This window comes from Thermobia domestica, chromosome 4, assembly GCF_964235325.1.
Source record: "Thermobia domestica chromosome 4, izTheDome1.hap1.1, whole genome shotgun sequence".
Taxonomy (NCBI): domain Eukaryota; kingdom Metazoa; phylum Arthropoda; class Insecta; order Zygentoma; family Lepismatidae; genus Thermobia; species Thermobia domestica.
The window spans coordinates 312,594,352-312,621,608 of NC_137457.1; the positions used below are offsets into that span (position 1 = coordinate 312,594,352).

At 36.0% G+C, this 27,257-nt stretch overlaps 3 protein-coding genes across 7 annotated transcripts in view; 1 reads left to right on the forward strand and 2 right to left on the reverse strand.

The window, feature by feature from the left end:
* The window catches only part of LOC145684324 (uncharacterized), a 100,836-nt gene extending 90,724 nt beyond the window's left edge, over positions 1-10,112 (reverse strand). For all 5 annotated transcript variants that reach the window (XM_081756522.1, XM_081756523.1, XM_081756520.1 and 2 more), the window contains exons 1-2: positions 9,947-10,112; positions 5,740-5,839 (exon numbers count right to left, since the gene is read on the reverse strand). The gene's annotated coding sequence lies outside the window, so the exon portion shown is untranslated. The remainder of the gene's footprint in view (positions 1-5,739; positions 5,840-9,946) is intronic.
* LOC145683201 (U6 snRNA (guanine-N(2))-methyltransferase THUMPD2-like) lies at positions 4,374-5,678 on the reverse strand. Its single transcript, XM_081754563.1, has one exon. It carries the CDS (start codon positions 5,676-5,678, stop codon positions 4,374-4,376), a length of 1,305 nt encoding a protein of 434 aa, XP_081610689.1.
* A 2,909-nt stretch (positions 10,113-13,021) lies between the features above and the next one.
* Bet5 (blocked early in transport 5) overlaps positions 13,022-27,257 on the forward strand; it is a 33,533-nt gene continuing 19,297 nt past the window's right edge. The window contains exons 1-2 of the mRNA XM_081756525.1: positions 13,022-13,285; positions 24,367-24,502. Of these exons, the coding sequence (XP_081612651.1) occupies positions 24,404-24,502 (99 nt within the window). The 5' untranslated portion in view covers positions 13,022-13,285; positions 24,367-24,403. The remainder of the gene's footprint in view (positions 13,286-24,366; positions 24,503-27,257) is intronic.

Consider the following 27,257-nt stretch of genomic DNA (forward strand, 5'->3'; position numbering starts at 1 on the left):
ATTGAGGTATTTATTGCTTTTAAAACGACCCTTAAAAATGTTTTCATTATGCCTTGTTAGTTATGATTAGAAGGGAAAGCCTAGCATAAAAGTTCAGTACGGGAGAGTAAATTCCGATGAAATAAGTGGTATTTTTGGCACCTAGACTCTCTCGTCCTGAAAAACTTTCTAAGCCAATAGCTGCTTTATTGATTGTACACTCTCGTAATATAAGAGTATGGTTTCAGTGTAGTTATAAAATTACCGATGAATTTAGAAAAGCTTTTAACGGGCTACGAAAGTTACGACATTGATCAGAAATTCATTCAAGAATTTATGAAGCTGTGATAATGTCAATTTACATACGAGGCCTGGCAATGAAGTTGGCGAACCCGTTTCACAAAATGTGTTACATACTGGTGTGATCACCTTCAAAGTATCTCCCACTGATGCCAGCGCCCACTCCACCTTTCGAAATATTTTCGGAACTCTACTTCTGGAATGGCCTTCAGAGGTGTCCACATATTAACCTTACTGTGTACTGATCTTTACATATGGTGTACTGATCTTTACATATGGTGTGCTGATCTTTACATACTTGTTAATATAATTATCAAGAGTCATTTCAGGACAAAAAATAAATAAGAGGTCTGTTATATAGAGGAATCAGGAGTGTGTGGTAATTTCAATACATGGAGTTGGCAACTGTGCAAAGTTTCAGCCACTCGCCACCAACAGCGTTAGTTATAGGTAAACACAACTGACAACTAGTTTGGAAAACTGGTCTCGCAAAGAAGTCCGCTTAGTTATTCGATTTCTGTGAGCAAAACATGTAACCGCGGCTGAAATTCACCGGCAGCTGGTAGAATTTTACGGAGAGACTGTAATGTCTCGCCAGCATATAGCAGAATAGTGCAGAAAAAGTTTGCGTGCCCGCATACAGGCCAGAAGACCAACATGCTGTTGCAGCAGTTTCGCTAGGACATTATCGACCACCCCTTTGCAGCCCGGATCTCCCTCCAAGCCGCCTGTTCCCGCACCTGAAGGAGAACTTCGGAGGCCATCGCTGCACTTCAGATGAGGAGGTGAAACATTTCGTGACAACGTGAATAACAAGCAAAGACAGGGTATTTATCAGGAGGGTATTTTTAAACTCATCCCACGATGCGACAAGTGTCTCAATCGATATGAAGACTATGTCGAAAAATAGCCTATCTATCTGTTGGCTGTATTGGTTGTATGAAATAATATGTACACCTTTCACTGCAAGGTATGTAACCTTACTTTCCGATCACTCCCGGTATAAACAATCAGCGTTTTTAATTAAGTTCGATTTTAGCCTAAAGAAGGTTAAATCTAGTTGTAAATAATGGGAAACGTTAACACCGTTCACAACAAGTACTTTAAATTTCCCTTCAAGAACCACAAGAAATAGTCGGACGTGACGTTCCACTATGACGAAAACTCCTCCGTTGCGGAAATACTCAGAGAAAAGCATTTTGAAAAATTATAAAATTCTTTGTATACACTAAAGTAATGAGAATCTTCGAACTGCCATCAAACTGAACAACTATGGAATCCCAAATAGATGATATCTGACGTCATTTTCTTATGCAATACCTTTTTTTCTCATATTTTAAAGAATTTACGCGAAATGAATTTTAGTTTAGAAGGATACAGAATGAAAAGAAGTGTTGGCGTTTTAAAAAATGTATATTTTACAAAAAATTACATAAAAACATATAGAAACGAACAAACTGAATAACTCGTTTCAAGAATATTTGTAATATAAGCATAATTATGAAATGCAAAAAAACTATAAACTCAAAAACAACACATGGACTTTCTATAAAAAGAAAACATTAATAAAAGTTTACAGTTAGATAAATTCTCATTACTTTAGATGACCACATCATAATAGGAAACAAATTTTACATTTTTTAAAATATATATATATAACAGAACTAGTAAAGCAAACAAACTTAGGTTTCAAAAGACTAGCTTTGACAAAATACACAAGAACATAAGAATTCGGAAATACTAAGTACAAACTAAATTCGTACTTCTGCAATGATTGTAAATTCTTTCTTATGTGAATGATTGTTAAATCATTAAAAACATAGTAAACAACGTTTCTAGCAATGAACATATCACCAACTTCTAGTGTAAATTACAGTTAAGTTTTACTGGAATTTACTTTACTACGTGTCTACTGTTTCAAATTTTACACTAAACATACGGTATTTTCAATGTTACACGTTCACATTTACAACCTGGCAGCATTGTTTATTGTCATGTCTACTGTGTTGGTTGTGATGACAAATAACAAGTCTACTGAAATTTTACAAAGATTAATAGCATAGTTGTGACAATAAACTCTTAAATAAGATAAAAGTTATATAAATATTGTACATGGTTTGAAATTAATTAAATTAAATCTTCGAGTTTAACGTCCCACGATTATGCCCTTTAGGCTAAGAGAGACGGATGATTAAGAGTCTTCATCCCGGCGAAATTAAAATACCGCTAATTTTACAGTCATTATGTGATGTCTTCAAATAGATAAAAGATAATCGAAATGTGGAACAAGAGCGCTCCAGACAATATTATTTTACATGAGAAACCGTTATCACGACTCACTTATCTGCTTTCGATTTCGAGCCATTTTGAAAATCGGCATTTATTTTCGCGTTTCTAAACAGCTGAAAACTGAAAGCCACTAGGTGACTTGTGATAACGGTACCTCATGCAAAATAATATTGTCTAGGGCGCTCTTGTTCCATATTTCAATTATCTTTTTATCTATTTGAAGATATCACATAATGACTGTAAAATTAGCGGTATTTTAATTTCGCCGTGATGAAGACTCTTAAAGTAAGTGAATGATAATAATGGAAGAATTAGTGGAATGAGAATGAAAAAGGAAGCGGAAGTACCCTGAGAAAACCCACGGACACGATGTTGTCTACCACAAAGTTACTTGGCCCGGGATCGAACCAGGGGTCCCACACACCAGAGGTAAGCGCTCTACCACTGAGCCACCGTGGCCCCTGCATAGTTTGAAGAACGGTATGAATCTTTTTTCATGATAATGATAAAAGAGGCTCAAATTCCACGGAAGTGCCCTTCAATATTAAGCATGTTTACAAAGGCAAGGAGCGAATAGTCACTTACTGAGAGGATCTTTGAGAGGTACATCTGTATGTAAGATAGCTTGTTATTTTCTGGGCGGGGGCTCAGTGGTAGAGCGTTCACCTCCGGTGCTTGGGGTCCCTGGTTCGATCCCAGCTCGTGCCATGTGGACTTTGTGGTGGACAAACACCGTGTTCGTGGATTTTTTCGGGGTTCTCCCGTTTCCTCCCACTTTCTTTATTCCACCATTTCATTCATTTCTTATTATCACCGTGTCCTTTAGCCTAACCGGCATAACCGTGGGACGTAAAACTTAAAGATTTCATTTTATTTTATTTTATTTTTATTTCCTGGGCTCGCAGTTACTAAGACTCGAAACTATACATTCTACCTAGTTGATAGCATCTATGCAGTTCAGCTATTTACCTTAAGATTTAGTTTTGAAATTTATCGTATCACTTTACAGTTAAGAAACAAGTGTTAATGAACACTGGCCAAAAAATGCCTTGTCTCAGAGCTATACGCTACGAAACCTGAAGGGGGACGCAGTAGCTCAGTGGCAGAGCGCTTACCTCTGGTGCGTGGGGTTATTAATCAATGATATTATTACGATTATATACGAATTAGTAAAGCAGATTATCTGCAGTAATTCAATGTGAAAGGAAAGCTATTGAGTAATGAATATTTAAAGTGCAATTGGTTTATACGTTGGTTGGATTCGGTTGCTAATTCTTTACAAAGAAACTTCTTACTTGATAGAATTATAGATGCATTCAATTGTCGATAATAACTAAGATTAGTTTTGGCGCAGTTCCAGTTTAGGCATTCCCTTTTTACTAATGTAATTGCACTGATTAAGCTAACAACAACCTGCACAGTATACAAAATATACAGTATACAATATATATACTTATACAGTATATCGTATACAGATATATATGACTCGTATCTATACACGTTTACGTCCAATTTACTGCTTTCATTTGATTATTTCTAAAACTCTGAATCGGTAAGCCTACTGCCAGTTTGTAAATATATAAAATAGCAGAAACCACGGTACGCAAGGTATCCCTGTACACTATGAATTTTGTCATTACGATTCATCAGACCAGTGAAAGGAAGAAGTTAGGAGCAAAGATATTTATCAGAAAAGAGGGAAACTGAGAAGCACCGATATCATCATCTAGTTCATTGTATGAATATAGTATTTCTAACATTGGCATTTGGTGGTGGTTACGAAGAAAACGTTACATTAAAAATGCTTAAAATTTCTGCTTGTTAAATACACATATCACTGCTGGAAGTTCACCAAGTGTTACGTGATATCGTTTCCCTATATCCCACGGTATTGTATGACTAGTAGCAGAATCTTTACAAGTATGAAGCTCACGTGATTTCTCTACCTCTGAAAGAACAATATCTCGTACCATATCATTGTTTATCATCCCACAGTGAGCAGGACAGTTTGGACAATCCTTATCTGAAGCTGATGCATTTTCTGCTGACATACCTTGGGATAAAACTTCGTTTACAAAGGAACTCAATTCTTCGCTGACTAGTATCACTACACTTCCCCCAGGAGATAAAACTCGGTTCATTTCCCGAAATGCTTGAGGTAATAATGTCTTCACTTCATTTAGAGTGTTATGTTTCAGACCAAACGGTACATCACAAACAATACTACTAACAATATTATCAATCAATGGCAAATTTTTAACATCACCCTGTATTAATTCGCCACAACACAAGGAAAACATGAAGTTTTCGTGGGCCTTTTGCAACTGAAGCGGATTGCAGTCGACTCCGATGACTAAGCTAGTTTGGAAATTTCTAGCGGCTTCTACTAAGATAGTTCCCGCCCCACACATTGGATCTAGCACCACGCCACCCTGGGGTATATTAGCAAGCATTAACATGCTATAACATGTTGTAGAGCGCAACAGTAAATGTTTTAAGTAGCTTCTTTCAGACAGAGGTCGCGATGTTACAGGTATACCAACCGTAATGCTATCATCGGATATGTGGACTGAAATATCTAACATAGGATTTTTAAGGCAAATCTCCCAGTTTTGAGACTCAGCTAACGAAATGCCTATAGTTTTTGCTACTCGTTGTGGGGACAGTTTGTTTCGTATTTTCCCTGTACATTTACATGAAACTCGGAAAGTAATATCACATTTACGATCAACATTGCTAAGTTTAGCCATTTTCGCTACAGGTTCACAACAATCGACACCTAATTGCGAAGCTTGTAGACTTTTCCACCTTTCAAGGCAGTCGTTCCAATTGGTAATTTCTTTCTTGACAAACATCTCTAAACAGTACAAAGCACCAACACTAGAAGATTTTTTCAGAAATTGTTTACAGTGGGCGACATTCACAAACAATCTTTCCACTGTTTTTAAATTTAACAATTTTTCAGGATTTAAGCTCTTAAAGAAAACTTTACCAACAATTACTTTAATTACCTCATTATTGCCGATTTGTTGTAGTTCTTGTAAACAAAATGGTTCTATTCCTTTACCAATCGTACAGAAATAATCTGGATTTTCCTTGTTCACATTCATTACATATAAAACTTACTCCTCAACTAGAGAAAAAAAAAACTAAAGAATAAGAGTATAATACCTCACGAATTTAATTCTAAAAATCATCAAACTCATTCATTGTGTTGAAGACTGCAGACAAACCACGAAACACTGGATCCTTTCAATTTTCATGGCACAGACTATAAGAGAGAAAAAAAGCAACGAAAATTACAAAGAACAAAGCAAATTATAAATTTATACAAGAGATCACTAAATAAAATTAACATGTTAGTTAAAGCAGTATTAATAAGACCAAACTGACCAAAACACAAAATACGAGGTGTGACCAAAGAATATGGTCAATAATTTTATTAGAATCAAAGTATTAAACTTACATCACGGTGTCTACTAAAATTTCAAAATGAAATTTCGTGACCTCTTCTTTGCCAAATCATAAAATTTTCTAACATTTTCAAGAGCGAATTAGGCCGAATTTTCATCCATGCGATACAAACGTATTTTGCTTGCGATTTCGTAGCGTCTAAAGCCGACCATAGACATTTTTGGTGATGAATTTTGACGTTTTATAGAACAAAATTTTTCAATCTGTACTTACATTGGCACAGTAAAAAAATCGTGACCCAAAAGCTAAATTTCGTGACTTTTTCGTGACTTTCATGGCCGTTTTCTGATTTCGTGACTTTTTCATGACCGATAGACACCCTGTTACATAGAATTTGATTTAATCTCCTTCAGAGTACGGTACTGTCCTTGGCTAGCAATGCACTTATCGCAACGCTGATTCCATGACTGGAAGCATTTCTGGAAGGCTCCTTTTGGAAGAGCGTTCAGCTGCTCTGTCGTGGCTCTCTCAATGTCAAGAATGGTGTCAGAACGTTTTCTTTTAAGCACAGTTAATTTTTGGGAAGAGTCAGAAGTCGTGTGATGTTGTATCTGAGAGCGCAGCGAATGTTAACAGACAGGAATATTTTTTTCACCAAAAACTCGCGGATCAAAAGCAAGGTGTGGTAAGGGCTCAGTAGTAGAGCGTTCACCCCCGGTCCTTGGTTCAATTCCAGCCCCCGTCAAGTGAAGTTTGTGGTGGACAAACACCGTGTGCGTGGGTTTTATCGGAGTTCTCCCGTTTCCTCCCACTTTCTTCATTTCACCATTTCATTCATTCCTCATCATCACCGTCTCCTTTAGCCTAACCGGCATAACTGTGGGACGTAAAACTCAAAGATTTCATTTTATTTTCAATAATGAAACTAATTAGTTTTTATAATTACTCTATATAGCACTAAGCATTATTACTTACCGCCGGAGGTGTTGACTGATACAGTCTGTCTCGATTTTAACTAATTATTATTAAATTCTTGAAGATTTCTAAATTCTATAACCCCGCGACACACCTTACGGGACTGTGTGACACACAAGTGTATCGCAACACAACAGTTGAGAACCACTGGTTCAGATTATAGCAGATATTCAATTACTTAAAAAGTCTTTTCAATAAGAACGTTCTCCCCACCGACAATAGACATCATCCTTTGTGTTGAAAGCTTTCTGTTTGTCTGTTTGTTTAACATAATACGATTATTAAGCTGCGAAGTTAAGAGAGACGATGATGGTTAAGGGTTAGGACTTATTTCAGGCGTTACACCTTCACTTTTTTTTAAATATTAAAACGCCTAAAATAACTCGTCTTGCAAAGAAAATATTAAATAATAACTTTTGATTGTATCTTTTGCACTTTCTAAAACTTTTTTTTTTTTAGTTCTTTTTCAGCATTTTATTCTTATAATAATTAAGCGAGGAACACTGCGCATGTGCGATATCACATTACTTTCGCTTTAGAACAGTCTCATGAGTCAAAAAGCTACTGAAAAGAAAGTAAAGAAAGGTAGTAGCATTTTTTGTACATACAAGTATATACTTAATGACCAAATGGATTAATTAGCTAGTTATTTTTTTTTTTTTTTTTTAGCGCCCCCTTTAGCACACCCAAAGTAATATGAGATGTGGACTGAGAATTTAACTTGAGATCTGAAGTATACGAGCTCCCACCGGAAATGCAACCCAGATCTCCAGTGCAAAAGGCGCACGCTAACCATTTAGTCATATCACACTTAGTGGCCAGAGATGCAGTGTCACCGATTTTTTTCTTTTAATATTATGTTTTAGCAGTTTCTGAACTAGTAACTTTAATAATTTTGTGTTCTGTGACTTACTTTAGGCAAACTTTTCAATATATGAATGTATTTTGAGTCCTTATATATGACGTGATTAGTTTTGGTTCCGTTTCTATGAATATTTACAATTGAAGTTTGCATTATTTTTTACAAAATTTTGCACCTAAATTTTCCAGCGCTAGTCATGATAATAATGATGAATGAAAACTAAAGGAAGTGGAAGAAAACGGGAGAACCCCAGAGAGAATTCACGCACACAATGACGACGCTGCTCTTGAATTTGATCCTTATTTCGTTAAAATATGTTAAGAAGCTTCCGAGATATGCTCTTAAATATATAGTAGTTAGTAGCAATGGATAACAATATAATATATATGTAGAATGACATATATTATATTGTTGGAAAGTTGCCTAACAACATATTTATACCAAATCGGAGAGTTTTAAGAAAATTGAAGAAATTAGTGCTAGAAGCCATACATTTTTCACGTAAAAAGAGTGTCACGTAGTCTCATCAGTACTGTAAAGGTTAAAGTGGTTCTCGTAGAACAACAGGTACTAACTTCATTTTTTAAAATCTTTTCTTCTAATTTTTGCATTTACCTTACTGTGACACGAATTTTTGCATTTACCTTACCACTTTGTTCGAGCTCGAATCGAACCCGGAACCTGCGCGCCAATGAGGCCCCAAATGCTTTCCGTGACCTGAAACAAACAGCAGAGAGTTGGAGCAAAATACTTCACGAACTGGATGAGATGAATGAACCCAAATGTTTAGGCGTAGTTTTAACAAGCATATTAGCTAATTGAAAACTACATAAGGGTGTGAATATTGTAATGTCCCACGTGGTGGTATATACAAACAACTTCACGCTTATGTTTACAAACACCACATGGTTATGGAAGAGGATTCTGCACACCACATGGATCCACTATCACCTGCAGATGACGGACTTCCGGCTCCTCCCACGAAGCAGACAACAGCTTCGGAGCAGCAGCTGCAACGCCGTCCGAGGTGCCCTATAAATTTGATGGACAGCGGACCTGTACCAGTTCTCTAGTGCCCCTCCTACTGTTTTGCAACGGAACATTAGGAGTAACCTAACCCCAGGCCTCTAGTCTGCTACGGGGCTCTGTTTGGAAATCCTAACCTCAGCCGCTTAGCCTGTTACGGGGCTCTGTGGAGATCCTGTCTCCGACCTTACGGTCAAAGACTACCTATATCTAACATTGCAAACTTAGAGAAATTATCTGTATAGTATTTTTGTAAAATACTGTTTATAGTGGAAATTTTATAATAAAAGCCGGTAGTGGAAGTCGATTCCGGACGCGCTATTTATTAACGCTCTACCTACAACCTATATGGGACAGAGTTTTACAATATATATTATTACCATAATAAATTACGACCTTAATACACGTTATGAAGTTGTATTCACTAATCCTCTCTCTTAATACTTTCTGGAGACATGAAACGAGTTGGAGGAGAAACTAAATGCCATCCATAAGCAGTTATAAACATGGAACTATTTGGCAAGCGGAGGGAACTATGTTGCGCAAGGTCAACGCATGGTTAGATTGTGAGAAAGTAACGAGCATTTGAGTTCTGAACATGACTGAAGGTGTAGAGAGACGCTCCAGTTCCTATCCTCATTCAGGGACGAGAAATTACACAACTATTAGTATTAAAAAAATGGGTCAAAACTTTCCTAAGCTAAACCGACCTCACCCTACCGAAGTTATCCTTACTTTACTCTACTCTACCTATCCTACTCTATTATACCCTTTTACAGCGGTCCTAAATATTGATGATTTTTAAATTACCCTAGCTGTTATTATGCTTTACGTCGAAAACCAGGCGGACGACCAACTTCGGAATAAATGCCAATTATAATTTTCCAGCAATTTTTTTAGTGGTGCGCCAAAACTATACCAGCACGGGCTAGTCTCTATCTGCACCAACCTTTCTCGTTGCGATTTAGTAGATAATACTTATAAACTTTTCTCATTTTAGTTCTCAATACTGTTACACTATACATAAAATTGTACGTAAACAACTCTCAATTCGAAATTCAAATTAAATCACAATGTAAACAACTCTTAGTATTTACTTACTAATTGAACTCATTTCTTGTTTGACAAGAAGCCAGATAAATTTTGTAGTCTTCGTAACTAACGTTACATAAACTATTAGGAAGAATAAGATTTAAGTCCTTAAATTTCGTGTTATTTACAAACAGATAAACCAACTTCAAACTACCAAGAAACATAAACAGACTTTTTTTTTCTTCTTTTAAATGCCCAACCAGCATTGCCAGTACCAGCATAAAACAATTTCGTTACCTAGGTAGGACAACGGAATTGGGGAAAAAACTTTTCATGATGCTGTTTAAATCAAACGGTGACATGGAAAAGGAAGGGAATTTGGTTATATTAGCTTGGAGGCTAGGCTTTAATGTAAACGGAAAGGAACTAACTGAAAAAGAAATGTAAAAAAAAAAAAAAAACTAAAGAACTTCTTGAATTTTGGTGCAAAAAGAAAATGTTAAATGAAAAAAAGCAATATATGTTCATTTTTTCTCACTATGCTTATTTATTTATTTTGAGGATCCAAACTTCCGAAGAGAAGAAAGAAAATTACCTTGAACCTTGAACATTGAACGGACTTCCACACGAAAGCACTACATCCTTTCTTTAAGAAATATGCTTTTATAAACACGTTTAATATTTTATATATATATATATATATATATATGGATCACTATTGCGCTACAAACAAATATATGAATACACTTGAAACTTGACTGGTTACATTGATGAAAAGTTTCTATATTACTATACAGCGAGGATAAATCGGTGTATGAATTTGATTTAGAAGCTAGTAAAAGAAATACGAAAATAAATATTGCATAGCAATTATTAAAAGTTCTGTACCAGTACCATTAAAGGCACATTTAGAGATAGAAGAATGATGTTCAGATTATTAAACAGGAGATTCAGTTTTTGCATCAAATTGTTCGGTCATTTGGGATTAATTGTTCAGGAACTTGTTTTATTACTTTTTCGCCCAAAATTACGTACCACGAGAGGTATAACTTAGTTTTGTAATTAAAAAGCATATTTCTTATCAACTTTGATATGATTTTTGGTCAATGTTCCGTTAAGGAGATCCAGTGTCTTTGACACCACTTCTTTCTGTTGATTTTCGTTTGACTACATAATATAACGTTATATTAGGTTATATTATGGTAGGTTAGGTCAGGTCAGGTTAGGTTAGCTTAGCTTAGCTTAGCGTAAGGGGGTCCAGTGTAGTTTTGGACCCCCTTAACGGAACATGGACCTGATTTTTCAATCATATATATATATATTCTGTACCAGACGACAAACGTCATAATCCTAAAGCCAGCTCGAAGGAACTTTTGCTTGTATGGGGAAAAAAGGAAAAACTTCTAAAATGCAGTAAAACGGAAATTTTCAATATTCTGGAAAAAATATATACTACCATTGTAGGACAATAATAGTTTCGAAGGGTATGATTACCTAATTATTAGTCTACTGTTACAATCTATCCTGTCTAGGGTGAGTGATTCCATTCAGAAGCTTGTTACAAGTGGTGCTATTCAACCGGTTTAGGCTAACTGGTTGTTAAAATATTTCAAGTTTGTTAAAGAACCGTTTATTAAACCGAGATAAACCTACACACACACACACACACACACACACACATCACCAAGCCAAGCGTGAAAGAAAGCAGTCAAACAAACTATGTGTTTAAACCTGGCAGAACCCATTTTTACAATTTGAATGTATGCAGATCGTTTCTTCACGATTGCTCATAAACTTTTCGTTCTTTCAGGATTTATAAAACAATTGATATCAAAAACAAAATGGGCGATGGCAACTTCACGATGGAAGGTATAGACGTTTATTTCTTATCTCAAATGCTCAGATACCAAGAATGGAACTAGGATCATATGAGTAAAGTAGTGAGAGTTATTTATATTTGAAACTCATGCATACCATTATTAACAATTGTCGATCCATTGCTGGATGAATGTCTTTTAAATACTTTTTGACAAACATCTATCTTGGATAATTCGTTTCCAAGATATTCAAAGTGCAACATAATATCGTCACACCATTTGTATGCTGTATAGGTCGCTACATGTCACAAGAGAATTATATCTATCTACCTATTTGTCTATCATATCTCTCAGATACACACACACACACACACACACACACACATATATATATATATATATATATATATATATATATATATATATATATATATATATATATATATATATATATATATATAACAATGAACATTTAATTCTCTTTATATCTTAATTCGTGTTTTGTTACCTAATTTGTATGTGAAGTTTTCTGTAGGATGAATCTAAGTTCCGATGATGAACGTTCAAGTACACCGAAAACGATACGGAAAATAAAAAACAAACTGAAAAGAAGCTAATTACATAGTCACAGTAAAAAGAAATTCATCTGCTGTTTTTAATATATGTTTGGATTTTTTTTTTTTTTTTTTTTTTAATTTATTTCAATGCAGTGTTTCAGGTTTGGAAACCTTTAATCCATGAACTTACAGAGAAAAGTGTGAATTTGTTAAAGGAAATTGGACAGAATTTTCTTGAGTTGTTTTTGAGTTTAACGTCCATTTTAGCAGCGAGGCTATATGAGACGGGACCTACTGATTAACGTGGAATCCCAACCACATGAGCTCCCATCGGGAATCGAACCCGGATCTCCCACGCCAAAGGCCAGAATTTCTTATCTCAACTACTATAATAAATATTAAAAACATGGATGCATTTAATCCATCATATATAGTTTCAGAAATTCTACTTGCCAGACAAGAAGAAAGTCAGGTGACATACTTTTTCGGTTGTTCAAACAGTTAGTACTTTCAGCTTTCTAAACAAGTTACACAAAAAGTCAATAAAAGGAACTATACATTTCTATATATATATATGATACATTTACGCTTGTGGTTTATTTTTGTAAACGAACAGTAAAAGTTTCTATAGGACTATAAGGCTTATTTTATCGATTTTCGGAGTATGGACTTTTCAAGGAATGGGGGAAAATTTAGAGCGTAAAAAGTAAATTTATACTAGAATTGGTTGCCATCACTGCGCCTGGACAAATGACACATCAATTGCGTTGCGTGCTTGCATGTAGATTTGTGGCGTAGAGTGATTATTGTAGTGGCGTACAATAATCACTCTACGATTTGTGGTATGTGTGTGTTGCGTATGGCAGTAGAAGTGAAGACTGAAAACTGTTAAGCAATTGTAATTACTATAGAACACTGGAACATATTTTTATTCAATATGATATTGTGAATTATTATTCGTAAAAGAAGTGAAACAACTAAAATAAAGCAACAGTCACTTTTAGTTGTGACGATAATGAAATAACGTGTGAATGGTAAGTGTTCTCCTAATATTGAAAAGAGAAATTTATCAAAAGTGTGATTCATATATTGTTGAGGGTCACTTGCAACTGGTAATTTACCGAGGGAATCATACTACATATGTAATACGAAGTCAGTTTAGTTTGAGAAGAGGGTCTTAAGTACATAGATACCCGCCGTTTGATCAAATTACCTTGCAGGTCAAGTTTTACCATCCTGGTAATAATAGCTGAAAAATTAAGACCGTCTGAGTTCCAGAAGGAGCTGGACGCTCATACTTTTAGGGATTATTCATTGAGTATCTACGAACTTAGAAAGGGGGTAACAAACCCACTTTCATTTACTTATCCACTGATACGAACATAGAAAAGAACGTACCTATTTGCCCTTGTACTTTATATGCTATAGCGCATTACATTATATGCAACAAGGATTTTGGTCTGCATCACGATATAAATTTAAAAATATTTAACATTTTTCGAATCGAAATCAACAAAATTTATTCTAGAAAGTAAAAATAGAATGTTAAGCACATATAATGAAGACAGCGCAGTGATTTAATTTGGTAACGTATAAATATATAATATGAAGTATCCTCGCGCACGGAAGACAGGGGGTTCTCATGTATACTATTACCAATTATAATTTCATTAATTTCCTTATTGTTCTTCAGATGATTTGCGATGGGCGATATAGCGGACTCCATTTAGCATGGTTAAAATTCGAAGGGACCACCAGAAGTAATTGTTGAGAAATTAAAATTCTGTAATAGTATACATGAGAACCCCCTGATCTGCGTTTGTTCTGTGTTCGATTACCACTTCTACATGAAATACCATAAACTCTTTTACGATTTGTATATAAATACGTCGTCCGGATGTTTGGCATAAAAACTATGGAATTAGTGCTGTATCGCCGGACCAATTCCAAAATCGAAAATAGTACCAAAATGTACTGCAGTCGGATATATTTGGCTGGATTACAATAAGTTACGTTTGATTATGTTACATTAGGCTTGCAGTTTAACTAGACGGATCCATAGTATAAGTTTTAGTAGACACGGGTTGGTTGGGTTCAGTTCTCGACATGAAATGGGCACGTTAAAGACTTGCCTAGATTTTTATGTACATTTTATAATTTATGTTACAGCCTTGACATACACGAGCCATTTCGACAGTGTCTTTCGTCCCAATAACAAGTGTACCTCTCCGCGAAATAGTCCATCCGCCTCCACGTACAGTGCCACTTACAACAACTAATACAACCACTTTCTTAACTTTTACTATTTCCCTTACCTGACTTTCAGTCGTTCTTCACAAACTTAAATAAATTCTCCAATTGACCTGGTAAACTTCCTACAGTTGGTCCGGCGATACAGCACTTAACCCAAAAACTATAGTGCAAAGAATGGATGATATTTAGTGTTTCCCCAAATCCATTGACTTATAGTGAGTTGTAAATGACCTCGTATATGCGTATACTCACCGTCGCTGATGCGCCTGCTCCAAGAAGCGCATCCTCTCTACCAGTAGCCCCCCTAGCACAAATTGGTTTGTTTCATGCACTGTAGTTTTTATGCCATACATTCAAACTGTATTTATACTCATAACTACATCACAGTTATAAGTAACGATCCATATTTAAGTACTACCAACTGATTTGAGAGAGAATGTAAATAATGCGTGAGAAATCTACGTACTAGGTATCCACTATACTCTGGCCGGTGAACGATGATTTCTGACAGCTTTACACAAGGCCATGGCGAGCGAACAGAAGACAGCAGCTCAACCAACCTTAGGCTCAGAACCTGTCGCGTCTCTATGGTAACCACGACACATTGCCAAACTTTCACTCAACCCCTCCCGCTCTCAGCGAGGAAGCAGATGATTCTCCCTTTGCGCGAGAAGCACGTGGCAACACCGCACTCCTCAGTCGTCCTCGCGAGCTGAGAGCTGAGCTGTTAGAAATAATCGTTCGCCGGCCAGGGTATAAAAAGCATGGATTCTATCTATCCGAGTCAGAAAAAGGGCAAAACAGGTGGGACGTCCGAAGGAAGTAGACGCGTCAACGACGGTAGGTAGACACTTAGGCGAGAGTAGTAACAACAAGTGGGTTTTGGGAATGATAACGAGTTTTAATAGTACTTATCATGGTTTCATATTAGGAGTGCTTCATTTGTAAACATAATATACAGATTCTGTACACTGTGCAGAAATACACTTCCATTGGAAAATAGTATTTAATACAGTAATCTTTCATATGGAATCAATTATTTTATCCGTTGTAAAACACTTGTAATAATTTTACACTAATAACCCTACACTTGTAAACCTGAGATGCAGCTGTATTACGTTGCATTTATTTCTGTCGCCTGCAGAAATTTGTTCCTTATAAATATGTTTTTTCATACAGTATATTGAATTTTACCTGGAAATTTTCCAAAACGTGGTGTGCCAAAACTTAAGTAGCACCAAATCTACTTTTGGGAATTTTGAGAATGTGTAAAGAAGTGCCAACACAAATTTACAACAGGGGTTCCAGTATAAATTCACGTGCTATCCAAGTTTACTGGGACAAGTATGAATTCATATATATATACCTCTTTCATCATGAAATGCACTCCTGGTCTTTATCAATCATTTGTTAAGCGAGAGTAGCGTTCCTGAATGTAATTTTAAGAGGGTTTAACCGTTACAAGTGTATCTAACCAGCGTAAGGCTAGGGCAAAACTGGTAGACTCGCTTGATAGTTCAGCGGGGCGTCCGAATGGAGCAGGCGCATCAGCAATTGTGTGTGTGCGAATAAACTAAGATAGTAGACAAACACTGAGTTCTTATGTTTTTAATGTCGGAAGCTTTCGAATTCTTCTGTGGTTATGGATCATGACTTAACACACTGCATTGACATACAAATTTAGTTAGTCATGACTTCCTTATGGACTATTATATGCTTACAAGCATACACTTTGAACACTGTTTTTAACATTATTAGATATGTCAAAAATCTCATATAGTTTGATTACGTATATACTTCTCTTTTAAAATAACGTAAGATATTTCTTTTGTAAATTAAAAATAGAAGTTTTCGTAAACTGGGATAGCACCGAGATTTGTTGCATATACCGTTCATTTTTGACAAAATTGAGTTCAATAATACAAGGTGTGGCAATTAAATAACGAGACTGATGTCATAAATTGTGATGTATTGCAAAGAAAGTTACAATTGACTGTTATCCTCTTCAATATACTCCCCTCCCCTATTTATACACCACTGCATATGTGCCTTCCATTGTTTCTAAGCAATGCTGTAGGTCATCAGTTGTTTCACTGTTCATCAACTCTGCCGTTTTTCGTTTCACCTCTTCCACAGACTGAAAATGTGTTCCCTGCAATGCACTTTCGGGAATAAATAAAAGTCTCAGGGATAAAAACTGCTTCACAGAAAGGGCATTATGAACAGGCGCATTGTCTTGATGGTGAGCCCATGCATCGTTCTTCCACAAATCCAGTCTCTTCTTCCTTATTATTTCCCTCAGCTTATTAGGACTTCTTTGTAGTAGGCCTGATTCACCGTTTGACCCTGCGGCACCCATTCAATCCTGATGATACCCCTGATATCGAAGAAAACGATGAGCATGGCCTTCACTTCCGACTTGCTCATTCGTGCTTTTTTTCATTCTTGGCGATGTAGGAGTCTTCTAGTGCATGAATTGACGCTTAGTCTCGGGTCATACTGGAAAATCCATGTTTCATCACATGTGATGACACGTGTTAGCAAGTCTGGTTCTGCTTTGAGCCGTTCCATGACATCGCAGCAAATGGTCTTCGGAATGTCTTTTTGTTCCTGAGCAGGGTTGTGAAAAACCCAGTTTTTTTTTTTTTTTTTTTTTAAGCCCAGCCCAATGGGTTTAATTGGGTTTTATTGGACAAAATTAGGCTTTATTGGAGAATATTTGGTTTTATTAAATTTGTCACATATATTTAAAGCCATATTCCTACTTAAAATACCATATGCGCATTCGTGTTCTATTGTACAAATGGAACTTCGAAATTCCTCGTGGGGCCACATTGATTCACCTCTGTCGCAGGTTCCTAGTTCGATCCCAGCTTCCGCTAAGTGCGCTTTGTAGCGGACAAGTAACTGTGTGCATGTTTTATCTCGGGGATCTCTCGTTTCCTCCCACTTTCGTCATGCCACCATTATCATCCTTCTCATAATCACAGTCTCCTGTGCCCCGTTGCATAATCTTGAGAAATTGAACTAAACTTTAAAGTAACAAAGAAAGAAATGTCGCGAAATCCGTGGAGCCCATCAGTGTTTCGTGGCACACACCTTGCGCCACTGACACTCGTTTATATTTCCCGGTGGGGACACTTGTTCGGAAGTGTAAAAGCTTTTTCAGACCAGCCATCCTGAGTAAGATTTTCCGGGGTTTTCCTCATTCACACCAGGTGAATGTCGGGATGGTACCTAACATACACGTCCCAGGCCGACCCCAATCCTTTGTTCCTACACTTTCCTCGGATAGTATGCTCGCCGAGAGACATTCCTCATACGAGACGGGCTAACATGGCCATAAATGTCAAAAGCCCAGAAATCTAATTCCTAACCTAACTCACTTATATTTCGATTTCTAGAAAGAAATAGGTACACGATTTTCTAGTGACACAGTGGTGGATAATTTTATGTAATACAGAATAGGAATAAAATCCCCTCAGGATTCAAATCTTTGAGCCGGCCGTCTCATGACTAAAGATTCTTTAGTTTCCCTCAAAGCACGTTAGGCAAATATTGTGATAGTACCTCAACTTCAGGAGCCAGAGATAAAAATGAGTCTATAGAATTAATGGTTTTCTAAAAGAAATATAAAAAAGAAGTATTTTTTTTAGAACTGAAGTTTTGGATTTTTTTTTAGTTGCCAATTTGCTTTCTTATAATAGATTTTACGATTGAGGGGCTTTTGTGACATACAATAATTACACTATACTTCACATGCTCTACCAGATAAGCAAGAAGAATAAGAGAGTTTCACGATCTGATTGTCGTTAGTGTTGAGACGATAGAGGTACAGAGGTATATCTTTCGAAATTTTCTTTTTCAAGTGAAACGTTCTCGATTTGTAATTAACTAGCACATGGAGAAAGACATTTTATTATATGTTTATCAGGGTTGGCTGGTTTAAACCAGCTGTTTTTTTTTTTCAAAAAAAAAAAAAAAAACTGGTTTAAACCAAACAAAAAAAGAACGAAAAATGCTTTAAATCGTGTGAACTTCATGGTGACGTCTCCACATATGAAACCTTTTGCATTACGTTTATGTACTTTTCACCTTTTAATCAAAGGGTCCCGTGTTCAATTCTTGGTCGAACCACAACCCATCTTTCAAGTGTAAACCAAGTAACGATTCGAGGTGTCTTAATTTAAGCGAAAGTCTTCTCCGTGATAACCTTGGTATTTCATAGGGATGTTATGCCTAAACATACGAACGAAACCAAATTATATATTTCTACTTGCCTGAATGCCTGTTGTTTTATAAAGAAGGTTGCTTAAATATATTGATAGAAATTGGTAAAATTTATCAACTGCCTACGCAGCTTCCAACATCAGCTTAGATTTGATTTTGTTTAATTTTATTGAATGATATCTACATAGCAAATTTGTAATTTAATACCTCTGTTTTAGCGTAGTGATTATGATACGTTGATCTTAAAATTTTATATACAAATACATTTATAGTAATAACAGGATTTTCCCAAGACGGGTGTTTCCCGATTTATATATAATTCTGTATAATGTTTTTACTTGTGTATCTGTTTATCTTTTTGTCCTTCTGAAATGACTCTTGACAATTGTATTAACAAGTAGGCCTATGTAAAGATCAGTACAACGTATTTTTATCAGGAGTCCTTCGTGAGTGAGTCGGCAATCGCATTTGTGACCAATTAGTCCCGGTTTCGTGTCGAAATGGACAATTTTTCTTGGATGAAGCCGAGAAGCGGTTTGGATTCCGCTTTAAGCTTATGTGACCCCTTCCAGCATAACCTTGTTGTTGCATAATAACACCAAGGCGAAACAAACTAATTTCTGTCCATATCTAATATAAATACATAAAGTAAATTATTTAAACCCAATAACCTGGTTTAAAAAAACGGGTTTAAACAAAAAAAAACTGGTTTTTTTGGTTTTTTCAATAAAAACCATGGTATTTGCCAAGCCTGATGTTTATATTGATACGCAAGTTTTATATTAATGGACAAGTATGTACTACAAAAGCAAAGGAAATGTAGTCGCATTACTTCTCTCTCGGCGTCCATATTAACTAAAATACTCATTCTTTGCACGGGGAGAAGTAGGTTCATGGAAAATATGTGACCCTCCTCTCTACCTTACGATACACATATCAATGAAAGTGTTGTAATAAAAACTTCATAAGTTTTTTGCATGGATTTTAGGATACGCTCTTTAAGTAAAGTTATATGATAAAATCCCAGCTTGAAGTAGGTACTATTGAAAAACTCATTTCAAATTGTTCAACCATTTCCCCGTGAAGCGGTCATAAACAGGCGTCGTCATTTTAAATGTGAAGAAAGAAATTATAGAAAACGGTCTCTCTCTTTCCTTTAAAAACAGGAAATGACATGCCCCTTTGTGTTTGATGAGGTGTTTATATACCGAATTTCATCTTCTAACTTGATATGCTCATGAGATGTTATAATTTTGGCTGAAATTAAGAACATTAAGGTTATTATTTCAATCCATGTTTTGATTAATATCTTTTGAGGTGGGCTTTTTTGGTTTTTTTATGTGGGTTTTACCCCCCCCCCCAAAAAAAAAACTGGGAAATTTTGGACGGGAAAATTCCAACAACCCTGTTCCTGAGAGACGTTTTTCGGGACAGTTTTTGAACAAACTTCTGTCATGTTTAAATTGTCATGCAAAATTTGTCTCACTGCCTCTCTGTTAATGTTTGTCATGTCTGCGATCATCCGAATGCTCAGACGTCTGTCTTTCCGCACAAGTTCATTAATTTTTTGAACATTTTCGTCCATTCTTGAACTCAAAGGGCGGCCGGGTCGTTCATCATCTTCAACCTCCTCCCTACCTTCTGAAAATCGTTTGTGCCATTCGAAAACTCGCGCACATGACATAGCATTATCACTATACACCTCTTTTAACATTGCACAACATTCCGTCGGTGTTTTGTTTAATTTCACCGGAAGTTCGATGTTAATGCGCTGCTCAACTTTACTGTTCACCATGATTCCGGCATTACTACAGAACACTTTCTCTTCATGCAAGCCTGCAAAGAAAAGAAAAAAAATTCAAAGTCATGAAACAAATAGTGGCTGCTCATGAAGGTTCAAGATCAATAACACATCATTAGCTACCTCCTTCCCCCCACGATCCTGCGCGACAGGAGGTGGGCAGTCTATTTAATTGCCACACCTACCAAGTGTTTTATGGGCAACAATGCATTCTTAGTTCCAGGTTTATTTTATGAGTTTTATGGGCATAACTTTCCTAGCTATAAATACAGCGATATGTTGTTAAATTTTAGTGAAAACCACCTAAACGAGCTGTCATTCACCTATAACATGGACCAATCTATGCTGGGTGATCACTCCAAAGAAATGTACCCATTCCCGTTTAGGCTAGGGTGAACCTGGTGGGCATATTAGCGACAGTGGATATGGCCACAAATAAAAACACGCATCAACTTGTTCTAGGTGATTACTACGCGGCGAGTCTTTTAGTTACGGTTGGATATTAGTGAACCACACTTTTAAATCTATTTTCATGCTCACAAATAACTTGTTTGTGGCGTAATATATATAACTTCCTTTAATATTACTCTTTCATTGCGAGTTAAACTTTTCGTCTTGGCCCTCGCCTCTAGTCTGGTGGGTTCGCGTGTACCTTTGATATGCCCAGGTTCGATTCGTGATGGGTTAGCACAAAAACTTAATTTCCCAATCGCATACTTTTATTAGATGATTCATCTCCTTTAGGTTAAAGCCATACGTAGGGCGTTAAACGAAAAAAAAAATCATTTAAACATTTAATCTTGTGGATTTGAAGATAAACAACAATTAGAAAAGAAATAAAACTATCATTATTGCACATAATACATAATGGTTGACTTATGGATGATTCATCGTAGATGGCGTTCATTTTTATTGTGAGATTTCTTGGCTACTAGCTACTTACCTCACAGACAAGTTGGTTGCATAATTTAACTACTTACGCAATGCACTTTCATTACAATATGCGAGGGACGTTTCAAAGGTAAGTTTACATTAGGGATATACCGATACAGAAGAGACCGATGCCGATAGTTTTGGATACATTTCATATATATATTATCAGGAATTTTCAGAATAATGAAATGGTCAACATTGTAATAGGGTATATTAGATATAAGTCAAAATTTGACATACAAACACAAAAAGCAGAATTTCGTATTAGGTTCCACACAAAAAGTATATTTCCTCTAAATTTAATCCAACTACAGTCAACACTTTAATTTTTAACATAGTCGCCAGGACGATTTGAGGTATTTGTATAACCATAAGACCATCTTATAGGTATTGGGTCCGACTATTGAACCGACATTGCGTCATTATTTTGACATCTTTGTCATTTTAGAATCTGTACCCTTCAAGATGTTCTCTCAAGATCGGGATGAACTTTTGTAAGTGTATGAAAAAGGAATACTTGGTAGTATATTCGGCCTATGTGTAATACATACAGAATGTAAACAAATGTGAATCCATCTGTGTTTATGCATATGTAGATATAAATTTCCGGTTCTAGAAACTTAATTATGAGTATTCTTTATACTTAAAAAGCCGTGCCTTTTTGTGAAAAGTACACAAAATACCGTTAAAAGTAAAAGAGAATGGCAACACGACCCGTTACATAATGTGTTAACTATATGCTGCTGTTAGATCTATATTGGAAGCACGTAGCGGCCATCGTGGACAGTTGACGATCGAGGTTGGAAACAGCCCTATACATATTAAATAGTAAAATATTGAAGTATATGTAGTATATTAATAATAATTCCATCTTTTAATTATAATTACAAAATATTTTACCTCTTTCGACCTTTTTAAAGCATGTAATTAAGAGTTTTAAATTACGTACTATAAATTTTTATAGCTGTAATATTAACAAGATTGGGTGAGCGAAGTGTTTAGAAGAAAGGTGTATGGGTTAGAAGCCTGGTAGAGAACCCCATAAATATAGCTTTTATGTAAAGAACATTTTAAATTTAGGACTTGTAACTCATTTTAAAGTAATATTTGGTCAACCTAGAAAGTATTAGGGTGTTATATATACACACAAGACATCACTAAGGAACTAGTATGTGAACTATCCAATATCCATCTTTCGGAACCTCCAGTACTTGCACATTCATTTTTAAAGAGTCTGTTTCGGAGTACTTGATCATTCTCCAGCTACCTCTCTAAAAATTGGTGTGCAAGTACTGGAGCATTCTTAAACATGGATATTTGGATAGTTCATATACCAGTTCCTCAGTGATGTCTTGATTCGACTACGATAATCCGATAATAGTGGAGTTATGAAATTATTTACTTGTTTCACATTTTCGGCGCACTATAACTCCGAAACTATCTGCTTTTGAACACAGGTCCATAATAAGTTTTTTTTCTTATTTTGATGTGAGGAATCTGTTCCCAAAATATTGGGACACATCTTTTTCTTATTTTGATGTGAGGAATCTGTTCCAAAATATTGGGACACATTTTTTTCTTATTTTGATGTGAGGAATCTGTTCCAAAATATTGGGACACATTTTGTTTTCTTATTTTGATGTGAGGAATCTGTTCTAAAATATTGGGACACATTTTTTTCTTATTTTGATGTGAGGAATGTGTTCCCAAAATATTGGGACACATTTTTTTCTTATTTTGATGTGAGGAATGTGTTCCAAAATATTAGGACACATTTTTTCTTATTTTGATGTGAGGAATCTGTTCCCAAAATATTGGGACACATTTTTTTCTTATTTGATGTGAGGAATCTGTTCCAAAATATTGGGACACATTTTTTTCTTATTTTGATGTGAGGAATCTGTTCCAAAATATTGGGACACATTTTTTTCTTATTTTGATGTGAGGAATCTGTTCCAAAATATTGGGACACATTTTTTTCTTATTTTGATGTGAGGAATCTGTTCCCAAAATATTGGGACACATTTTTTTCTTATTTGATGTGAGGAATCTGTTCCAAAATATTGGGACACATTTTTTTCTTATTTTGATGTGAGGAATCTGTTCCAAAATATTGGGACACATTTTTTTCTTATTTTGATGTGAGGAATCTGTTCCAAAATATTGGGACACATTTTTTTCTTATTTTGATGTGAGGAATCTGTTCCCAAAATATTGGGACACATTTTTTTCTTATTTGATGTGAGGAATCTGTTCCAAAATATTGGGACACATTTTTTTCTTATTTTGATGTGAGGAATCTGTTCCAAAATATTAGGACACATTTTTTCTTATTTTGATGTGAGGAATCTGTTCCCAAAATATTGGGACACATTTTTTTCTTATTTGATGTGAGGAATCTGTTCCAAAATATTGGGACACATTTTTTTCTTATTTTGATGTGAGGAATCTGTTCCCAAAATATTGTGACATATTTTTGTAACACCCTATATATATATATATATATATATATATATATATATATACAGTGGCGGATCCAGGATACGATCAAGGGAGGGGCTAAACCATAATTTGCCGTTTTATCCAGTGTAAAGCTGAATTGAAGTCCATTTTATCCAGTGTAAACCTGAGTGTCAAGGGGGGGCTATAGCCCCTTAGCCCCCCCTTGGATCCGCCCTTATGTATGTATATATATATATATATTAGTGTGGTTCTTATTTTTCGAATTCCAAGTGTTTTGAATCTCACCCTCCTTAATATGGTTCATATTTCTCATAAAATGATCCGTGATGTTGCATGAAGACATAAAACAACTAAAAAAAAAAAAAAAAATAAATATTTTCAGGTACTGAATAAATCATAGCCTGCTTTTATATGATAATTATCTTTACTTTTCAGAATTAGTCCTGTGTGTGTGTTAATCCTAGAACAGAGAATGACTATTCACAATTTGTACATTTTCGATCGAGTGGGCACCTTGTTGTACTACACGGAATGGAACCGACTGAAACAGAGTGGCATTACTAGAGAAGAAGTACGTAAGTGTAAATAACAAATAGTAAAGGAAAGATTTTTTTTTTTTTTTTACATGCAGATTAAGAAAAACCCAACATACATATTATGAGGTGTGTTCAATAAATACGGAGACTTATTTTTTCGCGTAAACAAATAAATTGCGGGAACCACCCGTTGATTAAATGTGTAAGGAATATTCATATGCATGTGTTTGCAGAAAGCGTCAGCCTCGAACGATCACTATTATGGGTGCAGACTTGTAGTGAGTGTTGATCGGATTTCCATCTAGTGTCAAATGACTGTACGATTTGAGCATCGTGTCTGTATCGTTTTACCAAATTCTTGGGAATATCCAAGGAGGACGATTCGCATGATCCACCAAACATTTGATAAGTATCTCACAATCAAACAAAATCCGTATATGATTCAGACATCCTTGGTAAAGCAGCATTCCTGTGGTTCGTTAAGCTTCCTATTCACCTAATAAGTCGCGGTGTGACTTTTGGCCTTTCTGAAAATTGAAAATGCGGATTTTCATTCTGCAAAAGATCTAATTTGATTTCAGAGAGGACATTGTCCGGAATACGAAGACCAACCTTAATACCATTCCAAAAGGTATGTTCCAGAAGTGTATCTAACAGTGGTAGGACCGTTGTGTGTTCCCAAGAGAATTACTCCGAGGCGATTACAGCAGGACGCAAAATTTCGAAGTCGGACGCATTCGCCAATCCAAAAACGATGGTGGATAGATTCGCGGTGGCTCAGTGGTAGAGCGTTCACCTCTGGTGCTTGGAGTCCCAGGTTCGACCCCAGACCCCGCCAAGTGAACTTTGTGGTGGACAAACACCGTGTGCGTGGGTTTCCTTGGGGTTCTCCCGTTTCCTCCCACTTTCTTCATTTCACCATTTCATTCATTACTCATTATCATCATCTCCTTTAGCCTCGCCGGCATATCCGTGGGACGTAAAACTCAAAAGATTTCATTTCATTTTCCAAAAACGAGTCGCTAGTATCTCTCATGTACAAATTATGAGAGCCCCCCCCCTCCCCTCCGCGGTTTTGGTTTGACGAAGAAAGAGATTATATCAGGGCATAAAATTTCAAAACCAGACGATTATGTTCAGGATAATCAATTTTGAATTGAACAATTCATATACATGTTAAAGACTGGACATTGAACATTCATTCACCTAATTCATATACATGTACATTCATATACCTAAGACTTCACGTTTGTGTAGCAGTCTCTCTCTGCATTGAAGTACCAGTTGCCCATTGCAGTTTTCGGATCAAAGTCCTTAAGCAAATTGTCAGCAAATCACCCAGTGTGTCAATCTTCAGTGAATTCCTGTAGGCAGTCTTAACTCTGTCGAGACTACTGAAGACTCTCTCACATGAAACAGTACTCACAGGTACAACTACCAAAATGTGACAATTGGAAGCAAATTTGAAAATCTTGTGATGAAAGGAGGGTGAATTACAACGTTGTCAAGATTTCACTTTCCATGTTCGTTGTGAGGATTTCACATTCCGTGTTTTCTCTCACTCATGACAATGATTTTCGTGCGAAACAGAAATTGCGCATCCCTGTGAGTTTAGACAGAAACCTACTGAACACTGTTCGCCAGCTCTAAATTTCTAGTCGCCAATGGCGACCTGGCGACCGGAAAATTTGCGCCCTGGATTAGAGTCATTGTATTTTATCTGAATTAATATAATTTTGCCGACTAAATGTTCGATATATTTTGAATACACCTTCTATAAATAGTTTTTCTTTGAGGGCAACTGCACTCTTAATGTTTTATAAGATTATTTTATTAGTGATTGTCTTTTATTTTTCTACACGGGAATATGTTTCGTAACCCTCTGTGAAATACAAGGACCTGAGTGAGTGAAAGTAGGCTAATAACACAGTGTGTATTACGGCCGGTGGGAAATACGTATTAGCTATAAAAGTGTGTATTGTGTGAAATGCATCTTTTATAGAATTTTGCATGACAATGACGTTTACAGTATTTGTAATTAGCTCTAAGTACCCGTCGTTGCTGCGTTCCAGTTCAAAACTGGATAAAAAAAAAGGGAGGAAGAAGAATGTCTCCAGAACCATTCTATGGCCCGGGTATTTATCCTTTCCTTTTATGTAAGCCCATGTCAATATGAATAATGAAGAGAAACACTTTTATCTTGTCGTTATGTAAATTAAATCCACACTACCCAAGATGCCATGTTATTTGTACAAAGACAAGACTTTCCGGAAGGTCGGGGAAACGCGCATAACATTTGATCTCCCCATCCTGCTACCTCATAGCAGAAAATGGAAAAACGGCTTCGTACGCGATTAGATCTGGTGAAGATCTATCTGTCTACAAAATTTATTGGCTGTAGGTGACCCCCTACAAAAGTTACTGGTTTAGTATTGATGGCTGCCAAACAAATACTAAACAACATAGCGTCTTCAAACATAAGCTTTATAAGGTTGGTACTTTTGACCATAATGATGTTTTTCAGACAACCACCGTCATCCATACGTCAGGTCTGGGACTACCCACGTATTTTAAACTACAGAAATATATTACATTCGTCATGGGCTTCAAAATTTTTCAGAATAATTATGCACATAAACTTTAGTTTAAAAATAAGAAATCAATACCTAGGTATAAAGTAGAAAATGTCTGTAACATGGCAAAATATTGCAAGAAAACATTTGGAAGTAAGGACACCTTGAGATTCACCCCAGTGGAAACACATTAATATTATTCGTAAGGGGTTGCTGA